Raw genomic sequence first — 22888 nt, forward strand, 5'->3', positions numbered from 1 at the left:
CTGAGAGTGATTGGAAGTAGCAGGAGATCTGCTGATGGAAATGGAGAAATCTCCTCTCCGCAGAATTTGTAAATGAGACTGAGCAAAGCCATGGAAACGAGCCAGTACAGAGCAATCCTCACTGACCAACCCCAGTGCTGCAGCTGTCTTCTGCAGCCTTGTGGTTCACTGTGAGCCCGGGTGAGAAGTGGTCCCCTCCTTGCTGGAGCTCCCTAGATCAGCAGTGGGGGCAGCCGGAAGAGTAGAAGTCCCCAGACTGGGCATCACTGCATGGAGCCAGTCTCCAAGAGGTTTAAATTGATATTAAAAGTTAAAACTCAAGCTCCCACCTTCCCTAGGAAATGTGAGGTAGCAAATGGTGTAAGACAATGCCAGGGGAGATGCTCCACATCTTTAGTCCATCTGGAGGGGTGTGCTGCTGCAGAGGATGAGCATCTGCTGTGGTTTCACATTGCGCTGGGAACACGGGTAAGGTGTCACTCTGAGGCTACCCCAAACAAGGAGCTCTTTGGGGTCATTAGTTTGGGAGCCAAGAGGTGTCTGAGGCTCTCTCCTATGGATGCTGAAAGCTCAGCTGAGCTGACAGCATCTGACAGCTGGAGAAAACCAGCCTTTCAACCTCTAAGTTGAGCACATTTGCTATGGGCTTACTGGAGACTAATGACATAAAAGCTCATATTTTTCTAACAGATGGACTTTGCAAATGGAGATTTCATGTTTTCATGGATATTTTTGCTCTTTCATGGATCTTTTTTTCCTTCTTCCAGGACTTACCCAGGGAAAATGCCCCATTTCTTGTACCTGGAAGTTTTGCCCCTTTGCTGTGGACTTAAAGTCATGCAAAAGAATGGCAGTTTATGAACATTCGTGGAGCTCCTGAGCCAAAATCAGAGCGATAGGCCACAAAGGGAGGTGAGGGCTCCCAGGGAAGGATAAGCATTTAACAGGAGGGAAGCATGGAAGGGGTTAGCCAGCTCAGCCTAATGAAAGGGAAGCTATAGGAATGTGTTTCAGGGATACAAATTTCCAGGTGGCCAAAAGGTACCTTGGTTAAAGACCATTGTTTGTACAAGGGTGAAAAGAAATAAAGTAGCCACAGATAAATTTGTGCTGGGAATTAGAAAACGCTAATTACATTTCATGTGATGTTTCTGCTTTATGCTTCCAGATGGAGAGAGAAGCAGCTCAGGGCCCAGGTTAGTGCTGGGCAGCTGCTATGGCAGGAAAGGTACCAGCTGCGAGTGCAGGAGGGCAGCAGTGGATGCTCAGCAAAGCCTCCTCTCTGTTTTTCTCTCTGGTTCCACCTTTAAAAAGAAAAACCCTTCCAGGGAGTTCTTGCTAATGGCCAAAAAAAATCCTTTCTCAAGGGAGCAGGCTTTCATTTTACACACATTGTCAATGGAGCCTCCTCAGCCAGCTCATTTCCCAGGTCTGTAACCAGCCAGCCTGCCTGGAACGGAGAGATTTCCTCTCGTCTCAAATCACTTGGCTGCACATGGGAGAGAAGCCCTTTGACGAAGAGAATTTGCAAGGCTCTCAAATCCTCTTTATTCTTGCTGTGCTATCCCTCTTTGACTCCTCCAAGAGACCATGTTGGGCTAAGCCCAGGAGGAGCATGGAAAGGTGATGGCACCAATCCTAGACACACACAAACACAACAGATACAGCTTCCACCCCCTTCCCGCACCATAAATTAAACCCCATCTGTACCCAGGAGTGGGGAGGATCAGCTAAAATAATCCAGTACATTCCTCCATCACCAGAGGGGTTGAATTCAGAGCAGCTCACAGTCCTCATCCACCCTGGACCACAAACCTGCTCATCCCATGTCCCTAATACACACGAGGCCCACAGTTCACATCTGGTCTGTTCAGGTACACAGATGGAAGTGAACACACACATGCAAAAAACAAAAGGCTAAAATGGGCTATTCCTGTGTTACCCAAATCAATGACAGCGGGAGTCCATGGTGGGACGTGTGTTTAGGCAACAAGGGCTTCAAGTATCAATGTCATTCAAGGGGCAACATGAATTCTTCGGGATTCTTTTTCCTTGCAGCTAGTTGCACTGTCTAGAAAATCAAGCAGGAGATTGAGGAGCACATGGCAAAATGAATATAGACAGCCCTGGGTAATACACAGTCCTGGGGTGAGGGAGAGGGTGGTTGGTACAGTGAAGGAACCGGCAAGCTTACTGAGTGCAATTATTTAATGGGTCTGTCGTTTCCAAATTCCACATTGCACACACAGAAATAGTCATTTAGAAAAAGACTCACACTAGAAACGCTGACTTGGAGAACAAGAAACACTCCCTGTCTCCTGCTACACAAGGAGGCATGAGATTTACAACAACATTACAGCCGATCACAGAGGCGGACCAACAGACAGACACGGGAACCCTGAAAGACAGAAAAAGGCAAAAGCAGGGCATTCATGCTTCAGAAGGCAGCAGCTGTTCCCATGCCCACCTAGCTGTGCGGGCAGGAGGCTGGGGTCATGGCTTGGCATACAGACACACCACACCAGGGATCAGCATCTCGCTGGTCCTACACCTCTGCTTGCCCAGGTACCATCTCTGCTGGTTGTCGTCTCTTTGGTCCCAAGGGCATCAGCTCCCAGAGCAACACTAGCTTTATGACAACCTGCACGTGCAGCACGGGATGTGCCTGGTCCCAGGGCTGTGCCAGTGTTCCCTGTATGGTACTGACTGTGATGCTGCAAGTCAAGTGTGAACCACACTAAACTCGTAGCTGGCCTTCAAAGTCTCACTTCTGCCCCCATTCCTGCCCAAGGGGCCTTTGCCTTCTACTTGCATGGGGTCTGCCATTGTATTACCCATCATTGGCAGCATTTTGTGGTGTAGCTGTAATAAAGCCGGTATGCACACCCCAGACTTGGTTTTCAAGCCTTGAGCAAGCAGGGAAAGGAGTTGTATGGTTACCACTTGATTTTACTGTATTTTTGGCTCCAGATACTCAAAGAAAAGTGATGCGGTAACTGTATTCAAGTGGACAAAGCCCCTAAAGGACTTCCAGCTTGTTGTGTGCCATCCCAAAAGGCTGGTGAGACAGCAAGCTGGGAATCAAACCCAAATCATCAAGCTACTCTGTTGAATTGATACAGCAGTCACCAGCAGGAAAAAAACCGTGGGAGCCTTTTGTTCAGTACAGCAGTTCCTGTGTGCCAAAGGGCAGCGATGCTGGAGGCAGAGCTCACCCATGAAAATGAGCTCTAAAGGAGATGATTGTGCAGAGACCAGACCATAGACACTCATCTACCTTCAAGCAATCTATCACTTCCAGATCAGGAAGCACCTAAGCAATAGCTGGGAGCATGGAGGCTGGGAGAGCACTTTGAGCAAGCAACATCCTGGTTTTGCTGTCTTCATGCTCTTCAGACCTTGCTCTTGGCCCTGCCAGAAACGGGATGCTAGGCTAGCTGGGCCTTTGGAATGATCTGGTATGGTCACTCTTGTGTCCATATGACTTCCTAATCACTCAAAGTCCCAAGAGCCCCATTTCAAATTGAGGTTTTCCATTAACAGAGAATCTATGCAGCCGTTCCTACACAAAACCCACTTTCCTGCTGCTACCTCCCCACATACTGGTCTTGCCTATCACCACTGTCCTTCCCCACACCAATCCCTTATCTTCCAAAACAAGTGAACAGCCACTACAGGAGTCAGAGCAAAGGCCCATTAGCACAGCACCATCTTCCCATTGAAGAACATGAAGCTTTTGCAGCAATAATGCATCACATAAGGGTTCCTCCGAGGCAGAGCTGTTGTCTTTGTGCTGAACAGCTCTCGATAAATTCTCTCCTGCAAACTCATCCCATTGCTTTGCAAGCTCATGAGTTCATTGAGCAGCCAGTTTCCTGCAGCAAGGAGATCTACTGCCGATTGCCCGCTCTGTGTAATGGATCTTGCAGACACTTCAGAGAAGGAAATAAGAGTCACCATCTTCCATCACAACTATACTAAAGCCCATACAGTTATTGGCCCCTTTCCCAAGCTGGTGTGTGTCCAAGGCCAGCCTCCCACAAAAATATGGGAAGGAAGCTGTCTAGCACTCAGTACACACATTGTCCAAAGATTTCATTTGCAGTTTCCTGCCAATCTCTGCTTACTCCAGATTCCCCAAGGATTCAGTGTAACTGACCTTCCAAGATACATACTGCACTGAGCAGCACGGCTGCAGCTCAAACTGATTAAAACAAGAGGAAAATACCAGTGCTAATGGTGATCCTTGTGATTTGTTGTCTCCTAGAATGGGTGGTAAAGTCACCTGAACGAAGGTAACACAGGACAAGTGTTTTCAACAGAGGGGAGATTGTTTCACACTGCTTTTTCGATAGCAAACACACAGCTTTGTCCCTACTGCCAAAAAGCCTGGCACTAAAAATGCTGAAATCTTCTTGTGACTGAGTGGCAGCAAGCTGTAATTTACTGCATTCCTGCTTCTTTTATGTTCAAGAATTGCTTCACTTCTGAGAAGAAAGAGCTGTCATTTGTCAGCCCCGTGTAGCCCCTCCTTCCAGCCATCACATTTCCACATTAAGCTAGACAAATTAATTCATTCACCTCTTCCTATCCACTCCCAAAAAAAGCCGGTGTATTCCCAGGAACTGAGAGTCATCCTTTCACAACAACATCATAATCAATTTTCTTTTTAAAGCCATGTAATGGGCATGTTTCAGCAAAAATTCAGAATTATCCTGCTGTGGCATCCACCTCCCTTCAATTGATTCAGAGAGAAACCCGTCTGTCTGCTGGCTTTTCACAAGCAGCTTCCCCACATCTCTGACCGATGGCACATCATGGATCTCTAGCCCACCCATTGCAGCATCTGGCTGGCTGCTAACAAAAGCTCTGCCTGGGTTTAGGATGCAGCCAGGTCCCTGGGCAAGTTGAGCTGTATGGCCTCTCCTCCTGCGGTATACTTGGCCACTGGTCCATTGCCTTCCATGGTGAAGAGCTTGCAAGCCTTTGCATTCTCATGAACTGGAGTGGACTTCTTTGAGGAGATGGGGGAATTTGTGGGGCTCAGCTGAACAGCAGTGGTATCCTGCACCGTGTGCTCGCTAGTTTCAATTTCAAAGGCTGTGTTGCCAGGTTTGATGAGCCCAATGTTGGAACCTGGTTTGGATTTCCTCGCCCCATGAGCTGGGGGCCTCCGGCTGCAGATGCAGCAGGCACCGAAGAACGTGAAGGCCACCACCAGCAAGATGGGTCCGATGATGATGGGAGGGTTGTTCATGGGGATGAAGGTCCCAAAGGCAAATGCTCCCACTAAGGTGATGTTGATCCCTGCTAGCATGATGCAAAGTCCACAAGCACAGCAGAGGGCAGGGGAGGGGAGGCCCTGAGGTCGTGTCTTTTTCTGGATGGGTTTCTGGGGCAAAGAGGCGCTGCTCTTTTCACTGAACATGTTGAGGTTCATCAGAGGTCACTTCAGTCCTCACAGGATGTACACTGTGTTGAGGTTAGTTTTGGTCTCCTGCTGCCTTGAAATCCCTGGAGAGGAACAAGAAAGCATGCAGTTGTTAGAGCAATGAACCAAAGGCACCTTTCCACCACAGTTCATGATGACCAGCATCATCTTCTGTGCTGATGCCAACAACTAAATAGAGATCCAAGCCTGTTCCCAAGTAAGGGCTCTCACTGCCTATGGTGCCCATATGCAGTCAGCCTCAGGCTGGGGAACTGAGCCCAGTGTGCTCAACGACCTTTGCCTAGAACACAAAGCAGGAACACATAGCCCTGGATGGCAACAGCAGTTCTCCATGGATGAGATTATTGGATGTGATAAGAGTTGGCTTTGTGTTCATTGTATTTTGCTGGGAAGCCGAATTGCTAGAAGCCAGATTGCCAGCAGTTTGCTGGTGATGCCTTTGATTTTACAGACAGGAGAGCATTTCTCTTCCCAGCCTGATTGCAAACAATAGCATTCTGCCCTCTCCTACCCCTTGCCTCACTCCCTAGCTTCTCCCCCTCCTCTGCTGTTAAATCACTTTCAGAAGGGTTGCTGGAGGAAAACTGGTACCACACAGGTTTCCACTGCAAGAGCCAAGAATCATTGTTGTGCTATTAACACTCTGCAGCCACTACATGAAAAGAACCCCACCAAATCACGCCCCCTCATCACTCTAAAACATGCAATGCCAAACATTGCAGTTGGACCAGCAAGAAATGGCATTTTCAACATGTTTCCTAGGTTATAACATTTTCCTGCAGCTCCAGCTGAGGCAAAGCTCTGCTGCTCTATCTGGTGTCATACCTCATTTCCATGGCTTGGGCTTTTGTTTGGACCTGAATGAAGTGCAGCAGTGAACTTGCAGTGAAGCTCATATCCAGTGAGACATCAGCTGGAGCTGACAGGGACAGGCACACGGAAGGATTAAATCCTTCCTCATTGAGGGATGCCTGGCTGGGGAGGAGTCTCTGTAGGCAAAGATTTCTCCAGAGAACTGAGGGTGTGCAATGGAGAAGGGGCATTTTCTCTATTAGCCAGGCTAATACACACGCATGTTGCTCCAGCAGTGTCTTTTTGTTCTGCCTGGGAGTCCTGGCACACTGCTGTGAGCTGGAGCCCTGATTCTGCTTCCTTCACCAGCCCTGAAGCAGCAGCAAGATAGCTTCTGGTTAAAGGCTCACATACACACACACACACTGCTCTCAGCCCAGCTCTTCTGCATGCCAGTCTGAACCTTAGGCAGATACAGGCTGCAAACACCCCAGCATGGCTCTTCCCCTCCATTTACCATACATTTTCCCACTGCAAACTGCTCAGCAGGGAACGGTGTGGGTCCTCATGGCTAAACCATATAACAAAAGCACTTCACTGGGTTTCTCCCTCCTGACTACTCAGCACTCACTTGCTTCTACCCTGCAAGTATTCTCCCTCCTATCACAGCTTCTGGGCTCTAGTGGGATGCACAAACAAGCCAGCTGCCTCTGCTCCTAGCCAAGGCAGAGACCAGAGGTCATGCTCCCACTGAGATTTCCAAGAGGAACTTCAACCTGTTGCCCATCACATCTGTCAGTAGTCATCTGTACTTGCTCCAGAGAGACTATGCTGGTGTCTGGCTGCTTTCAAGGCTGCAGCAGTATCACCCAGCACAGTCCCTAGTAGCTCTTTTTCTCTACCTGGCAACTTTTGTTCATCATTACAGCTCTGTGAGCATTATGGGTTAAGCTTGGGAAAATCCTCACTGGGCTCTCCCCAGAGGAAGAGGGAGACAAGACACCTTGACAGTGATAAACCAGGGCAGCCCATCCAAGGACAGCTTATCCCAGCAGGTGAAAGAGAGCCACAGATCCACTCTGGAAGGATAAATGACCTGAGAGAATGATACAGCTGGGCTCAGTGTGGGTACTGTCACCATTAGCTTCCCAGGCGTTCATGGCTGCTTCCCAGAAGGAGAGGGAACCAGATCTACAGTACAGAAATAGGGATGCAAGGACAGAGAACTCTCACCCTGCAGCTTCAATGGAAGGAGGCACTGGCTGCTCCTTGGTCCATGCGATGGCCCAGCTTGTGCCAAGGGGCTGGTCAAGCAATGGCAGCTACCTGCCTCCTGGAAGGTGAGGAGGGAAGAAAGGAAGTTTGCAAATAAACATCTGTGGCTAAAGCAGGGATGAGTAACTTGCCAGGAGTCCTCATCCTAGGGTGCCTATTGGGTTGAGTGTCTGGGAACATATCAGTATCAGCCTGCACAAAAGGGTCCTGGAACTCTTTAGATACATCTATGACTGCAAAACATGTGTTTGTCAGTTCAAAGGGACAGGTCTTACACAAGGACTGTTACGCTGCCTGCAGAGTGAAGGTATAGCAAAATGAATCCAAAGGTTTGTGTTGCACTCCCTTAGATGAGGAATAAAAGAACCTGGTGGTAACTGAATGAGCAAGACACCAAACCTGCTGAGATGGCATCAGAGGAAAACATAGGGAGCTAAGTCTGCCTCATTCACATTGTGCATATAGAGATACATATATATACACATATATAGAGGTACATATATACATATACATATATAGATATACTCAGAACCATGGGACAGAGCTAGCTGGAGTGGTCAAAAATAGAGACAGGGTTGAGATCTTATTTAAACCGTGTGAGCAGTTCTGTAGCTTGTCAAACCCTTTTCTACAGCTGCATCATAAGGGCTCTTGCCATGCTACGTCCAAGACAAAACCCTTTCCCCATCCTCTTTGCTTGGAGCACCTACATATGATAATGGACCTTTCCCAGCAGAAAGCAGTGGAGTCACTGGAGAATCCAAAGGAACCCTGCCTGAAGTAGAGACCTCTCCCATCAGCCTGGGGACAGAAGAACTTGGGAGACAGCACCATCACAAAGCTAGGACATGACCTGCACAAACACCATGGGGTAACCAAGAGTACATAGAAGACAGTGTGTTTGGCCTGGGAACAAAGTGGATCATGGTTTGCTCTTGTCTCAATCTCCATATAAAACATCAGGGATTACACACAGGGGATTCCTGTTGGAAAAACAGATGATATGGGGATGAGAAAACCAGCAAAGCAGTGGAGGATAAAGCGAAAAACAAACCAAAGCCACATAATGCCTTATACCATCCTCTGCCTGATGAGACCCCGCAACAACCCCAAGTCCATCTTTATTCTGATTGCTATGTACAACAGAAGCATCTTTGTTTTCCTGCCATATCCTAGAGCACAGGCTGATGCTGTGGGCAGTAAGGTCCCTCTCCATCCCACTCCTAACCTGCCTGAGAACATCTGGCAGCTTTTACCTTCTACTTCAGCCAAGTTAATGGGTTCAAAAATGACCAATTTTCCAGCCAAATTATACTGTCCAAAATGACAAACTTCCTTTACCTCAGGAGTGAAAAAAGTTCTCTTTGGGCTCTCTGTGTGAAACAGGTTCTTTTCTTATCAGTTAGAGTCTAGGTTTCTTCCTCAAACATTTCATCTTGAAATGCATTGCAGCCAAGCACTACTACACACCAAACAAGCACTGCATATCCAAGCTAGAGTGATGGGAATCCAGAGTCTGTAGTGACTCCTAGGGGAACATCCATCCCTCCCTGTATTCTCAGGGGAACAGAGAGAGATTTTCATTCACAGCTATGAGACTTCCTAGAGCTTGAGAGGTATACTGATAATATTCAGCCAGCATTTCAGGAGCATCATTTAATGCCACACCAGCAGCACCAGCAGCATGCACAGCTAGGCACGCTTTCCTCTCAGTTGTAGAGGGGGATCGAGCTGTCATCCTTCCACACTGTCTCACAGCAGCAACACAGCCAAAATATTTGACAGACCCCAGATGAATCTCCTTTCTAGAGGTGTGATGGCACAGTGAAATAATGACAGTGATCAGCAAACAGAAATTGCAGTCAGACAGCTATAACCACCCCCCCGCACACAGACATATTCACAAACACGCACCCACCCACCCTTTAGCTATCAGGAGAAGCACAAGACTTTCTCCCTGGGCAAAGTGCTGGGAAACTCCCAGGCAGAGCCTCAGTGCCTGGAAGGGGAGGACGCTTACCTGGATTGGAGCGTGGTGCCGGGGAAGGTGATGGAGAGAGCGGGTGCCCCGCGTCTTCCTTCACCCTTTAGTCGGGGATGACAAAGCCATGGCTAGTCCCAGCATAGCCAGGGCTGGAAGCGCTGGGAGAAGGATCTCACCTGCCTCCTCCCCGCTGTTCACCGAGCTCGGCAAACTTTGCTCGGGTGCCAGGCGAGCCCCGGGAGAGCTCAGCGGGCTCTGTGCGAGCTTGGCCGCCTTCTCCCCACTTCCCTCCTTCCCCTCCGAGGATGATGTCCTTCTCCTCAGGCAGACGCAGCATCGCTGCCCCGCTGCATCCTCTCGCGCCTCCTCCTCCTCCTCCTCCTCCCTCCCGCGGTCCCCAGCAGGGCTCAGCCCCACCGTCCGGCGGGCTCTCACCCTCTCCCCGCGCTTTCTTTTCCTCTTCCTTTTCTACTTCAGGGCTGCAGCTCCCGCCCCCTTCAGCTGACAGAGGTGCCCGGAGCAGAACAGCCCCCCTTTTCCCCCCCGGACACAGGAAAATCCCCGGAGCCGGTCTCCGCAGAGGGACAGCCCCGGCCGGGGAACAAAGAGCCGGGGAGAGGAGGCGAACAGCACCGCTAAATGCCAAGGAGTAAGATGCGGGCTCCCTGCTTGCTGTAGAGGAAGGGATCTCTTAAATGCAAGAGGGTAGAAAAGCACATTTTGAGCAATAAAAATCGAATTACAACTGGTGTCCGGGCGCCTTTGGATGCTGGAGGGATGCAGGAGTGACTCCTGGTCGGCAGTGAGGATGCTGAGACAGGACCTCCCAGACATGTAAATGTTCAGGGTGTGGGAGCTCACAAATCCAAACAAAACAGGTCTTCATATGCAAAAGTACTGTTTTAACGAGGCAAACAGATCTCAGGTTTGCTTAAACGTAAAACATGCCTGATTCTAGACCCTGTTTCAATCATAGCCAAGATCTCAGCACCCGTATTAACAAGACAATCGCTGTCTGCAGAGTTGGGGACCGCAGGAAACAAGGCAAACTCCAAGTTGTGCACTGGATGGAGTGCAGGTAATCCTTCCACAGCTTAAGCGGTGCTGAGGCTCACATGCCCTTATCTGCTCTCCATGCCCACACTGCTGTAACCAGCCTGGATGCTGCCAGTGACAACCAAACAGAAGCTCTTCTCCAGCTTATTGCAGAAGAATCCTGTACGAAGCAGGTTGAAGCTGATTGAACATGAATCATGCTCCCCTCTTTTTTAAATTACTGCTTTCAGGATCTCGAGAGAGAGAGAAGGAGAAAAGTAACACAGAGACAGTGAAAAACAAAGGTCAGAGAGAGAAATCGCTGAAGAGGAATGAACACTTATTTCTCTCTATTCTCCAGGCACTACTTCATCCTAAGTATTCTTATTACAGCCGCATTCTCTACTGCATCACGTTGCATTTCTACTTACAGGCCATCCTAGAAATTCAGGCAAAAAAAAAGCTTTGTAGAAAGGGGTTCCGCCCCTGCTGAGGAACACAACTCTGTTTTCTCCTTAGCTTGGGTAATGCTAGCAGCACACTGTATTACTAGGGCCGGGGCGGGGTATCAGAAAAGCACTGCTGGTCAGAAAAATTGACTGCCTGGGCTTCTAGAAATAAATAACTGGGAAACCTCATTTCAGGCCTTTCCAGAGATGCAGCATCTCCTCTAGGGATTCCCTGGCCCTGTAACATGAGGTTCAAATTGGCTCAGTGTCCTCATCCCTACCAGAAAAGTGAGGGAGAGCACACGATGGAGCATTTTCTAGAGAAAATCTCCACATGGCACATCTGGAAGAGACAGTTCCACCTGTGGCAGAACTGGTGTTTAGTGTTTGCTGACTGTTGCTGGGTAGAAATCCGAGTGGCTGAACTTGTTCTTGATGTGGTTTCATAGAGCTCAGCAGAAACAGCCATGTTATTTAGGAACAGTGGCTGTAATAGGGAAAGAGACCTCCAGGGTCATTGATTTGAGTCCCCTGCTATCAGTTTATATAATAGCATTCATAAAGCACTCAGGCTCCAAAGGGAGCCAATTAATACTGAATGACCTGTGAGCTGGTCCTTAATCGCACGAGGAAGCCATGAAGAAGGCTGCACCCGCTTCAGGTTGGCTCTTGCATGACTCCCCATCACACTTTCTGCTAATGGTCCATAAACCCAATAAAAAGGCCTTAGTAAAACATTAGATATTTAAGGCTCCACTGAAGCAATCATTCTGTGTTTTGCATATGTGGCCCTGACAACCTGGCAGACTGCCTTCATGTGATTAAAACAACTGCTAATTCAAGAACTAAATTTAAAGGCTAGATTTCCCACTGGTATAAATCAAAGCAGAATCATTGCATTGCAGAGCTTTGATAGCTCATGAGCATTCATGATTTAGCAAGGGGGTTTTGCCAGACTGATGGCTCCTAATTTCGAACTTGCCAGGACCTGGAAGCCTTGCCTCCTTTAGAAGCAAGATCCCAATCCTCAGATGACTAGAAATCATATTCCTCTGGGAGAAGCTGTTTGTTCCCAGCTCCTGCTGAATTCAGAAAGCAGCTTAAGTCAGAAATTTATGAATGAGAGGCAAAATTGCCTTTTCCCATTGTCGGTTACTGACTCTGGTTTAATTACTAAGAAACCTAACTCAGGCAGCCTTGCACACACAAAGGCTGGGCTTCGGTGCAGTGTCACCACCTCCTGGTCTGAAGCAGGTCAGGGTGGTGATTACCACATATGAAGCCCTTAGATATCATGCTGGCTTTCTGGGGTTTCTCTCTGCAGGAATAACTGAAAACAGGTGGGATGGATAAGAATGATCCATGCTTTCACAGGGTTTTTGGTTGGGACTAACACTGGACTGAAAAAGTGTGAGCAGCATCCATGTCTACTAGAGCTGCAGCATGCCAACAGCCCAGTTCCTCAGCACAACAGGACCGAAAAAGCAGCAGCCCATGATGCTGCCTGCTGAGCCATACCCATCACACAAGGAGCATGTGGGAGACAGAGAATGCCTGGAAGTTTATGGTCCAATAAGATCATTAGACAAAGGTCACTGCCGAAACGTCCCCCTGCAGATTTCCACGAGGTCTCCAGAACTGGCATCTCTCTCTGCATTTACATTTTAATTGCCTCTTAAGGGAAGGGAACGCCAGACTGAATCTGCTGTTGCTCCAAACCAACTCTAAATGCCACCATGTCCACCTGACAGTTTGCACTTTCAGGGTCTGCTCTCTTATGGCTCTGTGCTCTCTATGGCAATTCCAAGAGGGCAAGGCCAATTTCTTCAGCAATTCTTACCTCTCTGTAACATCAGGTACAGAAAGAAAGAGGTAAAAAAGTGTTTGGCATTCCTAGAGGCAGCTGTGAAATGACTGTGCAGGAGATTCAAACGCAAGAAGGAGACACCTCCTTGTACAGTGTATAATTAAAATCACAGGACTTCACTGTGGACAGCAACAGTATTCACATGCTCAGACCCAGGACATAGGTGGGACTGGACCTGCCAAACACAAGAGACCAGCTGCAGCTTCATGATGTCCCAATGTTTCTGATCACTGGGAACAGCCTGAGGAGGAAAGCTTCCTCTAGGTGTGTCATGGCCCATATAACCCAAGCTTCTACTATTGACTACTGTTGAGGAAGAATAATAGGCAAGATAGATATTTTTACTTGATCCCATATGACTGTTCTCATGTCAAGGATGAAGCCTTTGTTGTTTCTGAATGTAGACCAAAACTTGCTTTTCTGACCAGAGAGACTTGGCAGCCACACTTAATGCGTAATCTCCCTCAGGACAACAGCAATCCCCAACATACACACCACGTTTCATCAGGGATATTTCCTACTTCACTCTGTGTCCTGGGTTCAGCAGTAGCAGTCATTTTTCTCCTTCGTGGTAGCTGGTGCAGTGCAGTGTTTTGACTTTCAGCTTGGGAACAGAGCTGATAGCGATGTTTTGGTTTGGCCAAGGACTTTGTGAGCCTCATGCTCTGCCAGGGAGGAGGGGAAGCCGGGAGGAAGCAGAGACAGGACACCTGACCCAAACTGACCAAAGAGGTATTCCATACCACAGCACGTCATGCCCAGGATGTAACTGGGAGTTAGCCGGAAGGGCTGGTAGACTGCGGGGTTGGAGGAGGTATGGGTCAGAGCATGGTCGGGCTGGGGGGGCAAGTTATCAGTTGGCTGGTGGTGAGATGTCATATTCTCTTCCCTTGTTTTTCCTTTATCATCACTATTACTGGTGGTAGCAGCAGTGATTTGTGTTATACCTTAGTTACTAAACTGTTCTTATCTCAACCCTTGGGAGTTGCATTCTTTTTGATTCTCCTCTCCGTCCCTCCGGGAGTAGGGGGAGGGAAAGAAGGGGGGGGGGGGGGGGGGGGGGTGTGTGAGTGAACGAGTTACCTGACTGGGTTTAAACCACGACAGTTCTTATTGGCGCCCAACGTGGGGCACGAGGGGTTGAGATAAGAACAGATCTGACTCGTCACAATGCTGATTTATTGGCTCTCAAGGTTGTTCCTCTTGATCTCACAGTTTCAGTATATTGTACCTTACGTCCATCCGGTATTGGCTGTATTAGTGTTTTTCAAGTGTGGGGCTTGGGCTAAGGTTTTTGTCCCATTGTACTTTATGGTAATGACTTGTAATACAATAGAATCATTGATCATGAAACTGATCTGGCTTATGTTCCCAGTGTGGTCACCACCTTTATACTTTGGGAGGTATATAATAGAAGTGCTTAGCAATTACACATCTTTTTTCTCCTTCTCAGGTGCTCAACCTGTGAAGGAGACATCCTTTTACCCTCCCAGTCGTCCCCCCAGACCATTTACATTTGAGAGTTTTGAAATTTTTGAATGGCCTTTTAATGCTGTTGAGACTTGTTTGCTGACCGTGATGGGAATCACCATGCTAGCACGCATACAGAGTGTGTTTTGCCCACGACTGATTTCAAGAGTTAAGCAGAGTCAGGTTTGGGTCTTGTCTGGGGTCAAACGACAATGTAAGAGGACCAAGAGATTTTCCCTGAGGCTGGACAGCCATGAGTGGCAGGGTGTGTGGGATAGTATGGGCAAGTATCTAGTCCACTGGGCCCCTCCAGTGCTTTGGAAGCATCAGAGATGGAAGGCAGCTGTATGGAGTCCCCAGCAACAAGCTGCAGAAACTGCTGAAGGGGACAGTGAATTATGTTGAGCTTGGTGGGCCCATGGCACTTCAGGCCATCAGAGCAGAGATGCAACACAGAGATGGACTCATGATCGAGGGGTGGACTTAGCAATGGACGCTTTGCCCAGGTTATTCACGAGTGTGAACACTGCACACAGTCTCTCCTGCTCTGGAAGACTTACAAGAGATGGAGCCTGCCATCATGGACCAGATGGACTCAGCAGCTTTATAGGGACTGGTCCATGCACTAAGATAAGAGTGCACTGAGATAAGAGTGATGGTATATTGAAAATGTGGGATCTGAGCATGACGTGAATGGTATGGAATAAGGGGTGGATAATGTCCTGGGTTCAGCAGTAGCAGTCATTTTTCTCCTTCTTGGTAGCTGGTGCAGTGCAGTGTTTTGACTTGCAGCTCGGGAACAGAGCTGATAACAAGGATGTTTTGGTTTGGCCAAGGACCTTGTGAGCCTCATGCTCTGCCAGGGAGGAGGGGAAGCCGGGAGGAAGCAGAGACAGGACACCTGACCCAAACTGACCAAAGAGGTATTCCATACCATAGCACGTGTTGCCCAGGATGGAACTGGGAGTTAGCCGAAAGACTGGGATACTGCGGGGTTGGAGGAGGCATCAGTCAGAGCATGGTCGGGCTGGGGGGGGCAAGTTATCGGTCGGCTGGTGGTGAAATGTTGTATTCTCTTCCCTTGTTATTTCCTTTATCATCATTATTACTGGTGGTAGCAGTAGTGATTTGTGTTATACCTTAGTTACTAAACTGTTCTTATCTCAACCCATGGGAGTTGCATTCTTTTTGATTCTCCTCTCCGTCCCTCTGGGAGTAGGGGGAGGGAAAGAAGAGGGGAGGAGTGAGTGAACGAGTTACCTGACTGGGTTTAAACCACAACACTCTGCTCTTCCTGGGAGCATTCTCATCATGCATAGCACTATCTTCATGACCTAAAGCATCTTGGCCAGCTGTTTTGTTAGCAGATGTCCCCATCCCCATACCTGCTCATGCCCATACACTAAACCTCTTCAGAACAGGGGTCAATTCACTTCCAGTTAACCGTTTTAGCTGAAGACTGCAGCCAGAATACCTGTATTTCCTCATCGGGTTGCACCTCCTAAGGGTGCTGGCAGCTTCCCTTCAAGTGCTCGCAGAGCACTCAGCCCAGCTGAGCCCAGTGAACCCCTTCATAGCGTGACCTGGCATGGGCCCAACCTCTCCTGAATGACCCACTCATGCCAAGACCCCACACACAGCCTTGAGGAAGCTGAAATCAGAACAGGACACTGCTGGGAGATAGACTGAGAAAGATACAAAAGTTGTCTTCATGCCACACTGCTTGGGACTTGGGCCCTGGGCAGAATGGGGATCTCAGCAGGATCTCAGCAGAATGGGGATCTTCCAGCATCATTAAAACTTTGTCTTTACCCTTTAGATGAGGCAATCTACTTCCATAGCACCTTTGAGGTTCTTCGGGGTTTTATTTGTTTGCTTGTTTTAAAGAATCTAGAAATCATTTTTCCCCTTCACACAAAGAAATAAAAAAGGCTTCCAGATGTTCAAACAAGTTTCCTCTTCCTATAGCACCCTCGGAAAATACTGAGCTGAAGCAAGTTAGCAGAGAGGAAACAGCTGTGCCAGCGGCTGTCCTGCTTCACAAACTGTACAGTAATTTTCTATGGCGCTTTCTCAAGCAGGAGAAAATCAGCGGGTCAGTTATCAGCAAGGGGCAAATGTTTTTAATTACCTTGCAGGGAGGATTATGTCTCCTGTGTTTAATTCTCAAAGGTTCCCACTGTCAAACTAATTAGCAAGCAGCTTCACTGAAGAGCAGGCCTGAAGTTATGCAGCTTTATTCACCCAGGAGGCAAACGCCCAGCTCATTCTCCTCTGTCACACCATGGTCCTCTCTGCTAGCCAGATCAGAGCAAAGGATAGTTGATCTGGAAGAGACAAAACCACATAGGGTGCCTATTGGTAACTCTACATCATGATTCTACAGGTACGTAGCAAATAAAAAACAGACAAGGGAGAATGTAGGCCCCCTCCAGAAGCTCTCGGGAGAACTGGCTACACAGGATTTGGAGAAGGCTGAGGTTCTGAATGACTTCTTTGCCTCAGTCTTCACTGGAAAAGGCTCTGACCTCACCACCCAAGTCTTGGAAGGCAGATGCAGGGACTGTGAGAATGAAGACCTTGCGCCCACTGTAGGAGAGGATTTGGTTCGAGACCATCTTAAAAACCTGAACGTGCACAAGTCCATGGGACCTGATGAGATCCATCCGTGGGTCCTGAAGGAGCAGGCAAATGAAGTTGCTAAGCCACTGGCCATCATATTTGAGAAATCATGGCAGTCAGGTGAAGTTCCCGATGACTGGAAAAAGGGAAATATAACCCCCATTTTCAAGAAGGGGAAAATGGATGACCCGGGGAATTACAGAGCAGTCAGTCTCACCTCTGTGCCTGGCAAAATCTTGGAGCAGATTCTCCTGGAAGGCATGCTAAGGCACATGAAAATCAGCAAGGTGCTTGGTGACAGCCAGCATGGCTTCACTAAGGGGAAATCCTGCCTGACCAATTTGGTGGCCTTCTATGATGGGGCTACAGAACTGATGGACAGGGGTAGAGCAGTTCATGTCATCTACGTGGACTTGTGCAAAGAGTTCGACACTGTCCCACACGACATCCTTGTCTCTAAATTGGAGAGACATCAATTTGATGGATGGACCACTCGGTGGATAAAGAACTGGCTGGATGGCCGCACACAAAGAGTTGTGGTCAATGGCTCAATGTCCGGCTGGAGACCAGTAACAAGTGGTGTCCCTCAGGGATCGGTGTTGGGACCAGTCTTGTTCAACATCTGTGTCAGTGACACGGACAGTGGGATTGAGTGCACCCTCAGCAAGTTTGCCAATGACACCAAACTGTGTGGTTCGGTTGATACGCTGGAGGGAAGGAATGCCATCCAGAGGGACCTTGACACGCTTGTGAGGTGGGCTGATGCCAACCTCATGAAGTTTAACCATGCCAAGTGCAAGGTCGTACACCTGGGTCGGAGCAATCCCAGGCACAGCTACAGGTTGGGCAGAGAAGAGATTCAGAGCAGCCCTGTGGAGAAGAACTGGGGGGTGTTGGTTGATGAGAAAATGAACATGAGCTGGCTGCAGTGTGCGCTCGCAGCCCAGAAAGCCAACCGTATCCTGGGCTGCATCAAAAGGAGCGTGACCAGCAGGTCGAAGGAGGTGATCCTGCCCCTCCGCTCTGCTCTTGTGAGACCTCACCTGGAGTATTGTGTGCAGTTCTGGTGTCCTCAACATAAAAAGGACATGGAACTGTTGGAACAAGCCCAAAGAAGGGCCACGAGGATGATCAGGGGACTGGAGCACCTCCCATATGAAGACAGGCTGAGGAAGTTGGGGCTGTTCAGCCTGGAGAAGAGAAGGCTGCATGGAGACCTCATAGCAGCCTTCCAGTATCTGAAGGGGGCCTATAGGGATGCTGGAGAGGGACTCTTCATTAGGGACTGTAGTGACAGGATAAGGGGTAACGGGTTAAAACTTAAACAGGGGAAGTTTAGATTGGATATAAGAAGGAAATTCTTTCCTGTTAGGGTGGTGAGGCACTGGAATGGGTTGCCCAGGGAGGTTGTGAATGCTCCATCCCTGGCAGTGTTCAAGGCCAGGTTGGATGAGGCCTTGGGTGATATGGTTCAGTGTGAGGTTTCTCTGCCCATGGCAGGGGGATTGGAACTGGATGATCTTAAGGTCCTTTCCAACCCTAACTATTCTATGATTCTATGATTTCAAACGCAGTTCATCAGAGACCACAGTGTTACATCTTCTTTAAGTGATGGTGGAGATTTTAGTTAAAGGCCTGTTGATATAAACTGAAATCTGTGTGCATTGTATGTTCTAATTTTTACACTCTATGCCACATATTACATATTATAATATTTATCCTATTTTCCCCTTCTTCATTAGGAAGAATACAAAAATACATCTGATCTGCATCTAAGCTGGCAAGGAACTTAGCAGCTTTGATGGGGTAGTAGTCACGATACTGAGGTCCAGATCCAGTAGAACACTTAAATTGTGTTTTTTCTGGGTTTTGGGCTATTAACTTCAGTGGGACTATTCACAATCCCTAAGGTAAGTATGTACTTTCTATGCTCAGTACCTTCTCCAGACAAAGCAGAGGTAACACCACAAGAACCAGTGATGTGTATGGAAACAGAGTCAGGCCCCATGCATGAAACATCACATGAACAAGGAACTTTTCTTCCAAGAGCATTTATGCTCTTCTGTTGGATGTATGTCTTACGTTAAATTAAGGACATCTCTGAAGAGGGGATTTAGGGGTGTCACAAACGAGCAGTGGTGAACTTGGCTTTTGATCATGAGCAAACCCAGATATTAAGGAATCTGAAAGGAAACAATAACCAAATGTCATGTTCTCTCTGAACCCTACTCTGGTGGCTGAGACCAAAGCACAAAGAAGATGAAAGAGGACATCCATCTGCACCACCTTCTGACACCAGGTAACCTACATCAGTACAGCCTTGGCAACCAAACCCACAGAGTGCTTATTGCCTGACCACAGTATCTTCTTGTCCATCCAGCCACTCAAGTGTCTCCTTGAGCAAGATAGTGCTGCCCAGTTGCGCCACGGGCAATACCAGAGGCTAGCTGCAAGCATGGTCTTAGGTGCTTCAGGTGCAACTATGTTCATTTCATTAATCCCCATGAGGAAAAGCACCCACATGGTGATTTAGACCATCAAAATCTATTTCATAGTGGAAGCGAACTAAGGTAGTTACTGTGAGTAAAATTATGGATTATAGCTTTCCACATCTTGATAATTTCACTGCTTTCAGTGGTGTCCCCATCCAACCTGTCCCTTTGGAACAGATTTGATGTTGCTTTGTGAATCAGCAAGGAGAGACATAATTTGCACCTGTTATATCCACCTGATCATCTACTTGTAGCACATCAGACAAGAGATACTTATTACCACCAGCATAAATCACATTACACTAGCCATTTTGAGTTCCTGGAAAACCTAGCTTTGAGGGATGTCAGACTCAACATTATCAACAGATGGTGTTTCTGTCTGAATCCAGAGGAGGCATGTACTTGATCAGTCCATCACTGCTTACGGCGCTGATGCTTGTTTCTTACCCATCAGTCTTCACCCAAGGGCTGATACTTTATATAGCAACACACAGTCTACAAGGATCTTTAATACCTGGAAATACAGACACTGTGAAAAGCAGTGTCGGGGTGATGCACATACAGAGTATATTTCATATCCCTTCAAAATATATAGTACTTTGGACACAGTTGTGATCTCTTGAAAGTTCTCTTGGCTTGCAAAAACTCTTGGGCCCCTCATGGTTCAACCTGCATTGCATCACTAAAACACTTCACAAGGAGACTCCTTAACTCTTCAGAGCAGCAAAATAAGCAAGAATCAAGTGAAAATAAAATATCAGGATTGGGAGTCCTTATTTGCCTTTATGCAAAAGTCTGGGGACTTTTTCCATGTGTACCCTACCTCCCCAGCTTCAGGGTGCACAAAAGCCCCAGACTGGATCCTCCTGTGGTTTAGCCAGCTCCCACGTAACTTCATGGAAGTTGTTGCAGCGACTTCAGTGAGCTGTGAACAAGGTCTGTAGGATGCTGCCCTGTGAATATTTACCCTCTGGGAGAGAGCAGATGTCTGTGGCCTCCATATGGGATATCAAGTTCTAACATGGCAAAGAACAGACCACTAATAACACTCTTAAATGAAGTGATTATAAGGTCATCACGTCAAACACTGCCTAGCATCATTGTGCCTGCACGAGTTTTATTTTACACACAGCCTTGGGAAGCATCTGTTTAAAACACTTGACTCCAACTCATTAGCTCTGCTGCAAAGCCTCTCTCCTAATACACTTAATCTGCTTCTCAGTTCCTGCACCACCCTCCCAGCCTCATCATCAAACACAGTGAACAGGTTCTCTTCTACCTCAAAGTACCTGCTGTCAGGATGAATTCAGCTCTCAAACACTAGACAAGCAGAGCTGTATTTGTTTATAGCAGAGACAGACATGCACACACACCACACCAGACCCCATAACTACCCACTGGTCTGTAGGGAGCAACTGCGTCTCACAGGTTTGAGATTAGCTGCATGTGTGGACGTGTTTTTGCCTTCAAGAGCACGATCCAGAGGGGGAAAAAAATATCCCATGATAATTATGTGCCGTGAAAACTATGTCAGCTCATACAAGATTAATTCAGCAGGCTTTGGAATAGGATCCTCAGCAGGAAGCAGTAGTGTGATCATATAACCCTTGACGAAAGAGGTGAAGAACTCCCAATCAAACAAATCTTGTCTCCTGCAAAGAGCAATCACCACTGTTTGCCCTCAGGACAACAGAGTCTTTTCTTTCAAGCAACAGGCACAGAGCAGAGGTTCCTCTTTCCTCACAGAGTGATGGGATCCATCAGTAAATTAGAAACAGCTCTATCTGCAGCACACACATTTCAGAGACATGCCAGCGGGTGCTGGTGTAGGTGTGTTCAGAGCAGTAGGATCTAGATGAGCACTACCAGCCTGTAACTCTGCTGGCAGATATGAGAAGGCATTACTCACCTGCTGTAGCTGAGTGGACAGTGACGGGGCAGAACAGGAGGTACAGAGAGGTGCCTTTCTATAGACAGAGTTTAGTGTTATTTAATTTTAGAAGTCACTGCAATTCCGCGATTTCCCCTTTTCCCATCCCAAGTGCAGACAGTGCAGGGAAAAGGGGGAAAGCTGTCTCAACCATCAGTGAGACCCTGCTAACGCCTTCATCCTGATTAATACCAGGTAAGAATTAAACACGAGGTTCTCTCTCAGCTATCGTCACTATCAGGATAATGTGAAATTCTGATTAAATCTCACTTCTTCTTTAACAAGACTTGTAGAGCTGAGAAATCATGAAGTGTCATTAGAAGCAGATGTTGGTTTACAGAAGCACTTTTCCAGTGCCACAGATGTGGTCAGGGCTGGGTACCCCTTCCTGCATCATCTTTCAATATGCTTTTTTGCAAGACTCCCATTTCACCCTTTCCACAGAGTTCAGGGACCAAAGGTGCTACATAAAAGCATGGATGTAAAGGATTTCTGTCTCAAAGAGGACGAGGGAATGGTAATACACATAGAGTGGGAAACTGAGGCTCAGTGACCATGTCAAGGTGAGGTGTATCCCAAGACCATGGTCTAGACCTGCCTCCCCAAGTCCAGCAGGCAATGGGGAGAGGCTTTCCAGTGTGTATGTATCACCCAGAGACACAGCAGAAGTGCAAAGATGCTATGAACATCCCACCCCACTGCCCAGAGACCAGGCAGCCACCAGCTGAGCACTCAGTCTCCCTGGGGTCTGCAGAAGATCAGGGTTTCACTCTTTTTACTCATTAAATCATTTGTAAAAAGAGAGTAAGGACACTTAACCCTGTGTGAGGAGTCACTGCCTGCATCTTCCTCAGGCAGAAGAAGCAGTGCCTGGAATTATTTGCCACTATTTAAAGCAAATAGGAAAAACAGTCTGTGTACCCAGCATCCTGAAGGTCAAACTGGGCAATAAACAAAGCAGCATCTCAGGCTGAGGGTAAGAAATAGAGGCCAGGAGAAGCAGCTGATTTGACTGGGGTGTGGTGGTTAGTGCTACAGCAAACTGCTGGGGAAAGATCTGCAGGACCTAACGAAGCCAGGGCTGATTTGTAACTGTTTTCTCATGCCTAGCAAGTGAGAGACTGCCCCCAAAACACTGCACTGTGTTTGGACATGGGATGAATTCACCAGCTGTTTTCTGAAAAGCCTGGGATGCTGCAAACATGATTAAGGGAGAGAAAGAAAAATAAACCCAACAGATGAAAAGACCTTGGATGAGCCTTTCTGTGACTGTTTTAAAGGAGTAAAATGGTCTTTTCTGAACACAGATTTCATAGAATCATAGAGTAGTTAGCACTGGAAAGGACCTTAAGATCATCCAGTTCCAACCCCCTGCCATGGGCAGGGACACCTCACACTAAACCATGTCACCCAAGGCTCTGTCCAGCCTCGCCTTGAACACTGCCAGGGATGGAACATTCACAACTTCCTTGAACAGCCTGTGCCAGTGCCTCACCACCCTCACAGAGAAGAACTTTTTC

At 47.8% G+C, this 22888-nt stretch overlaps 1 protein-coding gene across 4 annotated transcripts; it reads right to left on the reverse strand.

Annotated features, from left to right (window-relative positions):
• Window positions 1-2194: 2194 nt before the first annotated feature.
• Window positions 2195-16647, reverse strand: TMEM275 (transmembrane protein 275). Of its 4 annotated transcripts, XM_057430719.1 has the most exons (3): window positions 9540-10110; window positions 8230-8502; window positions 2195-5514 (listed from the first exon to the last, which is right to left on the reverse strand). In XM_057430719.1, the coding sequence occupies exon 3, from the start codon at window positions 5438-5440 to the stop codon at window positions 4880-4882; it is 561 nt and encodes a 186-aa protein (XP_057286702.1). In that variant the 5' UTR covers window positions 5441-5514; window positions 8230-8502; window positions 9540-10110; the 3' UTR covers window positions 2195-4879. The 4 variants fall into 4 exon arrangements, 3 of the variants coding, with proteins under 3 accessions (XP_057286702.1, XP_057286703.1, XP_057286701.1); XM_057430720.1 differs by lacking the exons at window positions 8230-8502; window positions 9540-10110 and adding an exon at window positions 16456-16647; XM_057430718.1 differs by lacking the exon at window positions 8230-8502.
• Window positions 16648-22888: the final 6241 nt, after the last annotated feature.

This window comes from Pezoporus wallicus, unplaced genomic scaffold, assembly GCF_028554395.1.
Source record: "Pezoporus wallicus isolate ANWC-B61680 ecotype Strahan unplaced genomic scaffold, APGP_CSIRO_Pwel_v1 contig_10084, whole genome shotgun sequence".
NCBI classification, from domain to species: Eukaryota; Metazoa; Chordata; class Aves; order Psittaciformes; family Psittacidae; genus Pezoporus; species Pezoporus wallicus.